The sequence below is a fragment of the Biomphalaria glabrata genome, chromosome 8, assembly GCF_947242115.1.
Source record: "Biomphalaria glabrata chromosome 8, xgBioGlab47.1, whole genome shotgun sequence".
NCBI classification, from domain to species: Eukaryota; Metazoa; Mollusca; class Gastropoda; family Planorbidae; genus Biomphalaria; species Biomphalaria glabrata.
This window is the reverse complement of record NC_074718.1, coordinates 12,759,691-12,773,140: the sequence shown is the minus strand read 5'-3', so window position 1 is coordinate 12,773,140 and position 13,450 is coordinate 12,759,691. Positions and strand designations below refer to the sequence as shown.

Here is a 13,450-nt window from a genome sequence, read left to right as displayed (position 1 = left end):
AAGTCTAAGCACAAATCATATATACTATTATTTATTTTTTGTTTCATAAAGAATCATTGAACATCAAAAGCTGATTAACATTTTTTATGTTTCTTAAGCATTGTGGACTAAATGTTACAATTATTGAATACAAAAAGAAACGAGGCTGACTAGGGGAATAAAATATAAACTCTTAATTCACTCGGAGTAATTGAGAAGAACCTTTGTATAATAATGAGAAACAAACTCAGTTGAGTTTGAATTACATCATGAAACATCCTAAAACAGACTTTACTCCTGCTGTAGCATCCTACTGCTTAATGGATCTAATTAAAAAAAACATGCCAAGCAAGTGAGAACTTGTTACTTCAGTTAAACTATAGTATCAATTCAATGGACTGCCTGCAATGTCAATAAGAGTGCTCAAGAACTGACATTGATCAGAACTCTGGCTCTTGTACATGTTTTAGACTACTGGCCTGCTTATATAACTCTTCAAATTATAGGGTAACTGTCATAACAAAAATAAATTAAGAAAAAAAAAAATATTCTTCTTGTGAAAAAAAAAAGCTCCAAAGATACAAATAACTATTCTAAATATGTTTAACTAAACACTAGCTAATAATCATCCAAGTTGAATAATATGACAAAAAGAAGAAAAGGGAAACAAATCCTATGAATGAAATGACAACAACTAGAGCAAGTGACATTGTGATAATGCTGGATAATTGTCAGTTATTAAGCAAACCTACACAAAGTGTCTAGAGTAATCAACAATGAAGCAATAAGGAAACACATGCAGAAATGGGATGCACATGGGATGAATCATTGAACACTCCTTACATTTCTAAACCTTTGAAGTTGCATGTGCACCACAAGAAAGTCTGGGTGTAAAGTTGGTCAGGATTTTTATTGACTTTTTCATTTGAGTAACATTGTGATAAAAACATTGAAGCATTCATACCAATATGGAACTGGAAGAGTCAGTTATTAATGCAAAATAAAGTCGTGAATCAATTTTCACATGTGCATTATTGGAAAGGGGGGGGGGGTGTTTTTTTTTTTTTGTTCCCCATCGTCCCTTAAAGTATGCCCTTTACTGCGCACATCTATTGGTTTATATGTGGCATACATTCTAGTTCAAAGACTAAAATTTTGTAGGATTGAAATGTCTTTTTTGGTCTTAAATTTTTTATCGATTCACTGGACCTTTAAACCTGCTTCTCAAATGCTTCACTTAGTAAAAAAAGATAATCTTTTTTAAATTAAGGAATGTTTAAACTTAATTAGAAGTCGATCTAGAAAAGTACAGTGGATTTCAAACATCAGAGATTATTTTCTATTTCTGATAGGAACATATGGACAATTGCAAGTAGAAAACCTAACTCAATTGAAGTAGAATCTTCACTGAGATCTTTATATTTTGTTGTTGAATTTAAAAATATTATGTTAAGATGTACTAGATAAAATTCTCCATTTCTATAGATCACTCTAACCTCTCTCACAATAACTGATTATATTGGAACAATGTGACTTAGACTATCATTCAAGTTTTTTTTGTGTTTTTATTTTATGTTATACATGTTTAGTAAAAATAATTCTTCTGAGCTCCTGAAGTCAAAATGAATACATTAACATCCCATGAATCAAAACAAAATAGATTTTCTACTGCAGATAAAAGGCTGATGTAGTCGGAACAGCTGTGAATTTAGGTCAAGACAGATTAATAGATTGGCCAGACAGAAGCTTACAGTATTGTACAGCTCAACATTTGAACAAGGTATTAGGGCATGAGTCATTCAGGTTGAACAGAGACCAACATTTTAGTGTGTTCACAAATAAGTCCTAACATTGGAACTCATCAAGGTTACTGGATTTCAATGTTACCTCACTGTAGGAGGACTATTAAAGAGAGTTTTAAGAAACAGAGAAAAATAAAAACAAGACTGGTACCACATGAACATCTACGTTCTGAAAGAAACTGCACTACAATAGATCTTAGCACAAATAGATAAAGAATAGCTCACTAAATGATTAGAAACAAACACAGTAATACCACTCTAACTGGGAGACCAGAGGAGACTCTTAGAGAATAACATTTAAGATGGTTCACTGCTTATTCACTGCTAATCCAAAGAGAAATTATTGCTCATTATAAACTATCCTGACACTGCTCAATTTATCCCCTTCAGAATGGGCATCGCAAAGTGGGGCAACACATGTTCTGAAAAGTTAAAAATGGAACCAGCAAAACATGCCCGTGTGCAGTGGCACATAATCCTTACTCTGCCATGGCCTTCATAGCTGTGTGAATAAAGTACATCAAGATACTATTCTCTAGATACAAACTTCACAGAGAACTACCTAATTGGAAAGTTCATGCACAGTTCATCTTAGAAATAGGATTAGTTATCTGAACCCACCAATCTTGATGCAACAAAGAAGAAAAAGAAATGTTTTAACAACTAAGCAACAAATGAATAATTAAAAAAAAAAAAAAATCTGTATTGATTTTGTCAATTGAACAACAAAATATTTGAGTGTAATTTATGTAACTTCTGCCTATCAGAGGACAGTAAGATTAGTAGCTGAATGATCTTTCTCTGCATAATGCACTTAGTAGAAAGAGTGAACAAAGATTATCTTCGCAGTGAAATGGATACAAAACAATAATCTCAGTTGAATAATAATTTTAAAAAAAGCAACAAGTAGAAATACTCAAACTAAAACATTGAAATCAATCAAAACATTTCTCTTGACATCTCTAGTCCCACTATGTTTGTATTATACAAAGTTTAAGGCACTAATTTAGTTTTGAAGATTAGAATAACATTACATCCTAGGGGATAAAAGAGACTTTGGGATAAATTGTGCAATTTACGTGTTATCACCTATCACAAAAAAGAAGATAACGACATCAAATATTGGAACCCTCAGTCACAGACATATATATAATACTTGTATATAAAACTGATCAAAGTGTATTCACAAGCATGACAAATTTACGGAAATAAAAAATTAAAGAATTCATTTAGTTGCCATTAGTCTAAACATTTTTGTAAGCTGTCAACACACTGTTTGAATGGTTAAGGTTTTAATGTCTTTCACAGGGTGGCTGAAAAATAGCAACAGAAAAAGATCAAAACTAAGACAAGAACATGCATGTTGATCCAGCACTGTATTTCCATCTAAAATTGATCAAGCCCAGATGATCTGCCCCAAAGACTAACAAATCTCAAAGGTCATACAGACACAAAACTTTTGAATGAGCAGAAGTAAAAACTTACTTAGACTTAGGTTCTTCCACACCGTTTGGCGAATTGGGTGACAAGCTGTTTCCACAAAGAGAAGTAAAGATACTTTTTTTTATTTGTGACAATGAACAAACATTGTAGAATGGAGAAAAAAAAAAGAATTACTCAAGTTTTTTTTCCCAAGTTTATAATAAAAAGAATAGTATTCCTGTCACTAACCATATAGTAAAGTTGCTATTGGGCTTCTATCTGGTGATATGATTTATATTTTTTGCTAGAAGCAAAGAAGAAAATTGACTGCAGATCACAAGATATTGTCACAAACCACAAGGCTCACTGCCCATGATAAAAAATGCTCAGAATCAAAAGCATTTAGTCAGAAATGGCATACCAAAATTTGTTGTGAAAACAATCAAAGTTTACAATCCCTTGTGACAATGGTCCATAAGATGGTATGTAAGACAATTATTATAACAAGATAAGTTGTATGTTTTCAACTAAGTTATGAAATACTTACCTATTTTAACACATGAATCACAATTTTCAAAATGAAGTTCTTAAAATTACATCCAAATTTCTCTGAGAAACAACATTTTTTACTATATTTTACATTGATTTTAATTCGTTTAAATCTTTTAAAATAATAATGAACTATGCTCTAACTCATTACATTTTGCAGTGCAGAAATACACATTCTTTTTGTCGACTTCTCTAATTATCAAAAAAATATTTTTTAGTATTATTTAGTTATTTAGTATTTGAAACATTCTCACTAAAAAAACAATTAATCCAGTATTTTAAAATATTTATTCAAAGTCAGAGTGAGATGTGGATGTCAACTATCCAAGTAATACTGAAATAATGAAAAGTTAAATTAGTTCAAACATCTCCAGCCAAATAAACATCAGACTGGAAGAAATCTCTAATTGACATAAGAAGTCCACAGGCCTATTACCTAGATGATTACTCAGAAAAAAATCAAGCCATGACAACTAACTGCTAATTGAATTACTTCTGTTAACAGATGTTGCAAGATAAATACATTTCTAATGAGTTGGGTAGCACTATAAAAGATAAATCTATAACTACTAGAAAATTTCACACATGGATTCTAAACCCCTTAAATAACCAAAAAAAAAAATAATTAAAAAGCTAAATATTAACAAATTCAAATAAATACATTGAAGTGCATTGGTCTGCAGTAACTGTCATATGAATGTCACATGACTACAAGACTAAAATCATATTAAAAAAGTGAGTCCCATGTTATGCACATTTGGTGGCAGAGTGGTAGAAAAAAAAAGCCTTGAATATTGCCTTATATAAGTGAATTTTTCTTTCTGTATGCAATTGAATAAGATTCGTTACTGAAATTTTGATTTGGGCTTAAGCAATTTATGATTGCTAGTATCCAGGCTCAATCTAGCAGTCAAAATAAATATTGCTGTATTTGCTGTGTACTGGTAAACATTATCAATCCAAACTGGAAATGAGCAAATTCTTGATCAGATACAGTTCTGTCCTTCTGATGGAACATAAAGTGTCTACTAAAAAGAATGTTTCAGTGAGTGAATCACAGGGAAAAAGGAAACAAAAATGTGAAGTGTATGATTTGATAGAGTACCAGCACAACCATATTTAACCCTGACAGGTCTTAGAGAATCTTCAGATTGAAAATTATTTTAAAAAATTACAATAATTTCATCATTGTACGTGCTCTAGCACTCAGCCACCTATGTACCTGAATAAAAAGAAAAATGAATTCATAAAGAAAAACATCTAAACATAAAAACACACACACAAAAGTCGAGTTAATAATGTGCTAACATTAACATTTGAACATGCAAAGAAAAAATTGACATTGTTAGCTCTTAAGATTACTGAATCACATGTCATCAACTCCAAAGCCTTCTGGGCTGTGATATAATGTAATAAAACTAAACATATATAATCACATTATAGAGACCAGATGATAAAATACTAAAAAAAATATCTAAATAACAAAACAAACTTTAGAGCCAACATTGGCAATCACTGAGCAGTTCTTTACAAAAAATCCAAAGAATAAACAAGGGAAGAAGAGTAAAAACATCAACGCAATATCTTCAATTCAAAATAAAAACAACATCCCAAGTAGGCCAGAATCACTACTGAAAAGGCCAATCAAATTGGTGGCAGAGAAGAATAAATATTGGGGTTAGAAAAAAAGTTAAAATGAAGGCTACAAGGATAAAACAATATGCCATTTTTTTAAAATAAGTTCTTCTATAACAATGATGCCCAACCTAATTCGACCTGCGGGCCCTTTTATTTTACATCGCGGGCCACATTACCAAAAAAGTTAAAAAAAAAAAAATTGACCTGAAACTAATTTTATGAGAAACCCATGGGTCTAGTATTTAAGTTAATTAGTGGAATATTTTCTTACACATTGGAAAATGGCTTCATTTCTCTACTTCAAATGTGAGCAACATTGTAGCTAGATCTAGCTTTACCACCAACTCATTTTCTTGTCTCTTTAAGTAAATATTCCCACCAATGCCGCCACATTTATTTCATAACGCTGTTTACATGTTGTGTTTTTTTTTAACAGCCACACGCAGGCTGGATCTGGTCCATGGGGCGTATTTTGAGCATCACTGTTCTATAACTTGACCATCACTCCAACTCTTTACTTTGCATGATTTATACAGGAATACAAAAAAATAAAAACTTAATAGTTAAATAAATTCTAAAATGGAATACTTTTAAAATATAGAATTAATTTTTTTTCCTCAATAGTAGAAAAAAAGTGTTGTGTTTTTTTATTGAGTAATTTCCTTATTATTTACAGGACGTCAGAAGTTCTGTAAGAAGGGTGTTAGAGGTTTTTAGACTTGTATCAATGCAAAGTAAAAACAAATAACTTGAATATTTTATATTATCAGTTTAGAATTTGTAGGAAGCAAAAGTAAATCCAAACAGTTTTAAGATTAACCTTTTAACCCTCTCATGCACAAAAGAAAAATAAACCCCAAAAAGTTTTCAATTAACCTTTTAACCTTCTCACACACAAAGAAAAATTTATAAATCCTAAACAGTTTTTAGATTAACCTTTTAACCCTCTCATGACAAAGAAAAAGCACAAGTGCATGAAACAAAAACTTTGTGGTTTTAATTTTTCTAGGTACAAACATTACAAACTCAATAAATAATAATTTTAAGAAATGGGGTCGAGAGGCTAAGTGCGCTTGAACTTGGCTTGGCTACCTATGAAGGGGGCTCGAGGTTCGACACCCGACTCGGGCAGAGTTGTGTTTACTGAGCGTCTGAAGGCAGCACGGAAAAACCTTCTCCTAGATACCCCCTCCCTCCCACTGGTTCACAACTGAGATTGGACCAAAGCACTCTGAGCATGCTATAAGTTATAATTTATTAATCAGTATCAAGCATTTCTTAAGGATGGCTACTTGGTATGCTCCCTGGACAGTCGTTCAGTCATCTCAATGGTCCTGGGTTGATACCCTGCCCGCTGCCATCCCCTGTTGCCTTGCAGGAGGTTTGGACTAAGAAGTAGATTATCTTCAACTCTGAAGGAACATCCGAAACACGTTAAACAAACAATTAAGGAAAGAATAATAATACAGGTGCATGGTGGGATATAAAAAAAAAGTGAGAGGTTTGAACCTGCGTATGATAAACTAGCATTCCTAAGCCAATAGCAACAGCTCATCCAATGTATAGTGTACAGTTAAGGATGACAGCCAGTTTACACATTAGAGAAAACTAATTACAATTAAAAACAAATCCCAAATACAAAGTTTCTATATGCTAAACTGACACTGTTAAAAAACAAAAAAACACACAAAGAAAAGATATTAGTATGATAAAGCTGAATATCTTAATTATGAAAACATTGAAAGCAACCATCAATAGTAAGCATTAAAATTCATTAAAGTTAAAATGAACATTTGGTTATAGAGAAGCCCATAGAAGAAAGGTCAATCAACAGATTTAAATACTTTGGTATTCCACTGAACAAATGTCTCACCACTGAGATCAGTTTGGCCTATTGTCACTTTTTTACAATCATTACTATAATAATTATTATTCAAATGATTAGAACTGTGCTGATCAAATACAATTTAACTTTGATCTTTTTTTTTCAAGATAATTTTGTTAAGACCTGAACTGTTATTAAAATCAATGATATTCCAACGATAGCTGTCAGTAAGAAAAAATCTGGAAAAACATATTTTAAAAAAGTTTTCTAAAAAACTTGAATTATGATTGCATTATTCATAAACACAATCATGAATGTAGATGCTTATAAAAACATTGATTCATACATGTAGTAATTTATTGCAATATACAAACAGTTAGATAATAAAACTTGAATTATAATAATCTAAAAATAGATGTATGGTATTTTTTTTAAACACATTAAATAAAGTTGGAGTATTTTAATAAATGGTGACATAAAATTATGGATGGAAAATGCAGGTGGATCAAGCCATAAAGAAAAATGCAATATTTGCAAAATGTCACATTCTTAATAAATGCCAAGCTCTGTTTAAAAAAGCAATGTCTCTCATTTATGTCACTGACATGGGGTAAGCAGATCTGAATGCTTATTAAGTCATGGGCAGTTACAGGTCAATCCTGTATTACATAAAGTTAAACTTTCATTTACAGAGAGTAACCTTTTCTTGTCTTCTGGGCAAGGTCACAAAAACAAAAGGTGGAAAATATTACAAGAAGCTAGAACACTCGACACTATCAATAAGCTTACAATACACAGGCCATGTTTTTGTTTGATTTCATTTTGTTTCCATGTTGATCTTGAAAAAAACAAATGTTCTTAGCTCTAACTTTTTTTTAGTTTCTTTATAATTGATAGTTTGCCCTACACCAGCCAACACTTATAGATCTAAGCCCCATGGGAATGCACTTTTTTTTTCCTTTTATTTTAGAAAGATCCAAAGTGTGATACAAAATAAATGGCTAGGAAATCTTTTGGTGACCATACCCAGACATTCAACCAACTTGAAAAGCAAAGAAATATTAGATGCTCTAGGGAGCTAAATGTAGGTCAAGAGAGAAGCTAGAGATAGAGCCGAGGCATCACTAGAGAAAGAGAACTCAACACTGAACTTCTAGGTCTTAGAATCACTGTCCTTCAACTTATCTACATAAAATGTGTTCATAACACTAATAGTCAAATTAAATGGCATAGCTGTTAAAAGCATTTATAGTCTCCCCTTATCTTGGGCAGTCAATAGTGAGAGTTATCATTACATATTTTTACAAAGCTTATATCAACTCACTATGCCTGTCTGTATGGTAAAAAGTTTGTACACGTTATTTCTCCCACACCCAATCTAGGATCGAGCTGAAATTCATGCAATTATTTCTTTTACCTGACAATACAAGAATCAATTATAAAACAATTTAAACAATTAGCTAATTAACTATTGGTAATTAATTATTTTGTTAGGTATCTCAAACAAGGGAAAGAAAAGGTACTTGACTGAAGTGGTGGTATAAGCTGAATTAGTCCCTTGTATAGGCCAATGCTTAAAATAAATCTGAAATACAATATTCTATTTTCATAAGTACCTCACTAGTAAAGGGGATAGTATGTCGGCTGGAGCCAAGAGTTTGAAATAATTGCTTTTAAAAAGTAAAATCCACCCAGATCTTCCTTTCTCCCCCCCCCCTCCCATATTCCCAGCTGGTCCAGACAAATGATAGGATCATAGCACATTGGGAAAGCTAAAAGCATGAAATTGCACTTAACAAAACCATTGGTAAAAATTTTTGTAATCCCACAGATTTATTATTGTTAGTCTAGATCTATTATAAATTTAATTACAAGACAGATCCAAACTAATTGATACAATAACACTTTGTATAAGCTTTGTGTGGGTTTTTTTTTAAAGTTTTTTTTTGTTTTTCTTGTTCCTTTTTAAAAACTGACTACACATTTATAAAAAAATCACTTTTATATTTCCAGTAGAGATAGACTAATGAGTTTGATCAAGCTAAAATTAACCACATAACCCTAACCCAAAAGCAAGAAGTATATATCTAGTAACCAGAGTACTTCTAATATGAACTAGAAGTCACTTCTGCATATAAATATTTGACTACAAAAAATTACAAGCTAGCATCTCTACCGCACAGATAATAAATACTGAATGCATTACAAGATTATCCCCAGCTGTTCCCCCTGCACACACATGCTACACTGAGGTTAAGACTAACTTTAAATTGATCCACATGTGATGCTTTTCTTTAAAATAAAATATATATATATATATTTCTATCTTATATGTACACACAAAAATAGGGACTTTGGTATTTTAGTGAACTTCTGAGCAAGTGGATGATATGTCATTGAAATAAGACACACCTAGAAATAAAACTTTTATAAATCTTGTAATAAAACAGAGTCTTGAAAAATGCTCTCAAATCAAATCATTACACTGAACTATCTTATTCAATTCAATATTTTCAATGCATGCACACAATGTAATGATAAAGGTTATCACCTTTTCAAAAAAAAAGATATAATTATGAGAAAAGAAATAAAGAAATGATATTAAAAATGTATAACTTAATAATGTCCAATATTATAAGAAAAAAATCAAGTGTTAGTAGACAAAAATATAGTCCAATGAAAATGGAAAATAAATTGTTGACTGATAAAACTTATACATTTGCAATCAAAGAGGGCATTGAGTTCTGAGCATAGAAGAAAAAAAAGTTCACTCTTAAAACTACAAATAGTTTTATATGCTTGGAATATGGAATATCAAAGCTATAAAATAATAAAAGAATTAGTAAGTTCCACACTTTTATTATGCCAAACAAGTGTCTGAAAATGACCAACAAAATGAATCACCGTCTAAACAATTTTGTAAACAGAAACAATTATGCTTGTTACTGATATAGTATCACTGTGAGAAACTGAAGACAGCTAATGTGAGCAGCATATTACTAATGTAAAAAAGCAGAACCTATTATGAAACAGCAATTTAGATTCAGATGAACCAACAAGTAAACAGCTCAAATGAATGCACTAAACATTCAAAAAAAAAAAAAAAAAAAAAAAAACTGAGCCAAAATAGTTTTTATGCCATTTTTGTTCAGATGTCTGCTTAAAACTAAAGTATAAAGTTAAAAACAAACTAAAACATGTGCTGTCTTATGAACATGTCAGTCAAACCAAAAAAAACAAAATTATAAAGTGAAAAAAATTTTTTTTTTAAATTCTATTTCAGAACTTTAAAGTCCATAAAACATAGATGCATCTGTTCACTATATGACCTCAAGGACTAGTCTCTGCAATTTTCATTTGTGTTTCACACTTGAGCAAAGGGATAAATCCAGGAACAACCTCAACAGCAAGTAAATAAAGTCATGATTTACTTAACCAGCTAGTTGTCTAGGATTATGTGAATTGCAGTTCAGTATATTGGAAGTTGTTGACACCTAACATCGCCTTGTCCATGCCAGTCCATCAATTTAGAGAAAACAAAATAATGTCTTCTCATTGACTAGAACCTGAGGATATCAAAATCAGTAGTAGCCAACCTTTTTTGGCTAGGAGCAATCTAAATTTTCCACATTGTTTCAGAAGCTGAATAAGAGTCCAATGGAACTAAATTATATAGCTGATGTTACTAGGGGCTGAGTAGAACTAAATAACAAGCCAGATATGGCAAGCGGGTCATAGTTTGGTCTCTATGACATTAAAAAGTTTCCCAATATTGACTCTATATTATTTTCCAATAGTTCCCCAATATTGACTCTATATGTGATAAAATAGTTCCCCAATTTAGACTCTGTATGACGTAAAATAGTTTCCCCAAATGTTTAACTCTTGGACTCTAAAATCACTCCATTACATAATAAGAAATGAAACAAAAAAAAATTGGCTCTGGCACAAGATCTCATCCAGTCTTTGAGAGAACATCAACAACATCTTAAACTCACACACTTTTGTTGTATTTTACAGGTCCATTTTAAAAGTCACACAACCATTTTAAAATAATAAATAATAATGTCAAGCAGTGGACTTGGCCCAGATTTCATTTTATATCATTTGCCCGTACACAGATGCATCTATGAATTGACTCACAGTTATGAACTCATGTAGACACACTTTTGGACAAAAATTATGTATTGTAAAGATGAGTTTATATTTCTCATCTATCAACATTGCATTTGTGTATCAACAGTATTTTCTCATTCAAAAGCCTATCACGCTCAGTGAATGTTTATAATACACAAGTATGAAAATCATTTTGTTAAAAATACTCATAATTTAAAACATTGCCTTCTAATCCTCTAATATGAACCCAAACTACCTACAACTAAGAGACCAGTCGTTACCATGGCAACAAATAGACATAACTTTCAATAGTCCATGTCCTGGAAGTCTGCCTCATTCAGACCCTCCTCATCCAGGGACTCTCTTGACCCCGTCATCTTGTCATCGGACACAATGTCTGCAGGGTTATACCTGGGCAGGGTAGTCATCATTTGTTCTGGGTTGAGCCAAGGCTTTAAGTCTGGATTGTTCTTGCTCTTCCAAGAGTTATAGTTCTTGGCTGCTTTGTAGATTCTGTGTATAACCTGTCCAATGTATGAGTAAAATAGGTCAGAATCCAAGTGGAACTCACATTGGTGGTTATTTATTAAAAGCAAACAGAAACTTGTCTAACATTTCCTTTGCCAAAAACTAACTTGTACATTTATTCAATTTGAGCTATTTAAATGGGTTCCACGACAATTGGTTCACTGACATTTGGTTCATGACTTTTCGTTCAACCGACATATCGCTCACTGACAGTTGATTCATGACAAATTGTTCACAGACAAATCGTTAACTGGATAGTAAAATATTATTAATATAATGTATTGACGTCGCGTGTTTAATTTGTTTACATTAAAACTTTTGTAGCATTATTTCAAAAAAAAAAATTTGATTGCCAGAGATCAGGCCTAATCTGAGTTTCTTTGTTTAATTTTGTGTGTGTTAATTCTTTGTTAATAAGGACAGTATGTGATACAAATTATACTTGAAAAAGAATGCGATCTTACAACAAGCTAGCTGACAAATGTAAATGGGCCGTCACTTCACTCTAGGCAACAGTTTTACTTTCATCTTATAAGCCTTCTTTTACACTCATGTTCGTCATGTAGTCTTGTTCGCCCCACTCACATTTGCTTATCTTCTTAATAGTGGTCCAAATGTTTAATTCACATACCTATTCCATTATGGTCAACACTCTTTAGGGCCTTCCTCTACCTATAACCCTCCTTTTTTTTATCTACTAATTCAGTTGGATACTCTAGTTAACACCTAGTTGAGTGATAGACAGAATGGCAGCTCTAGAAGGACTACAACTTTACTTGACTACATAACTTATAAAAGGAGAAATGGTTCATTAACAAGTCATTTTCTTTTACGTTCATCTATCTAACGTGTTTGCCAAACATTGGAGAAAGTTGTTTTGTATTGTTAGCTTTGAGTATTTTTTAAAAATATTTTTTATTTATATTTGTTTATTTTTAATACATTTTTTTTGTTACATCTTTTCCACCTTTCTTAACATGGAACTTTTCACTACAAAGTAAACAATGAAAAGAGAATTTTTTAAAAATTAACAAAGAAACTTGGATAAAATTATTTGTTTTCTGGAAATAATAGCTACAAAAGTTTAAATGTAAACAAATTAAACATGCAATGAGAATATATAATATTAACACTATGTTACTAACCAGTGAACAAATTGTCTGTGAACCAAATGTCGGTGAACAAATTGTCTGTGAACCAAATGTCGGTGAACAAGTTGTCGGTGAGCGAATTGTTGGGTGAACAAATTGTCGGGTGAACAAAAATTCATGAAAGATTTGTCGGTGAACAAAATGTCAGTGAATAAATTGTTGTGTCTCCATTTAAATGCTTAAGTCGTAGTTAAACAACAGATCAGTAGAACAGAATTAAAAGTATCATTTATTCCTTTGCTAGAGATAATGCGCATAAAAAAAAAGGAACACAAAATAAAATAGCCTTTGGGCAACTTATTTTCAAGTTGATCTTGAATGTAACTGAAATCATCATCATCATGAGTATCAATTATTTACCTTCACCATTTTTTATTTTAATGAATTTAAAACAAAAATGTGAATTTAAAGCTTTTTGAACTAGATATTTTGTTTACACT

The 13,450-nt window shown here is 31.6% G+C and overlaps 1 protein-coding gene across 2 annotated transcripts in view; it reads right to left on the bottom strand.

Annotated features, from left to right (window-relative positions):
• Positions 1-15: 15 nt before the first annotated feature.
• The window catches only part of LOC106054639 (START domain-containing protein 10-like), a 28,211-nt gene continuing 14,776 nt past the window's right edge, over positions 16-13,450 (bottom strand). For both annotated transcript variants that reach the window (XM_013210602.2, XM_013210604.2), the window contains exon 7: positions 16-11,855. In XM_013210602.2, the coding sequence (XP_013066056.1) occupies positions 11,637-11,855 (219 nt within the window). In that variant the 3' untranslated portion in view covers positions 16-11,636. The remainder of the gene's footprint in view (positions 11,856-13,450) is intronic.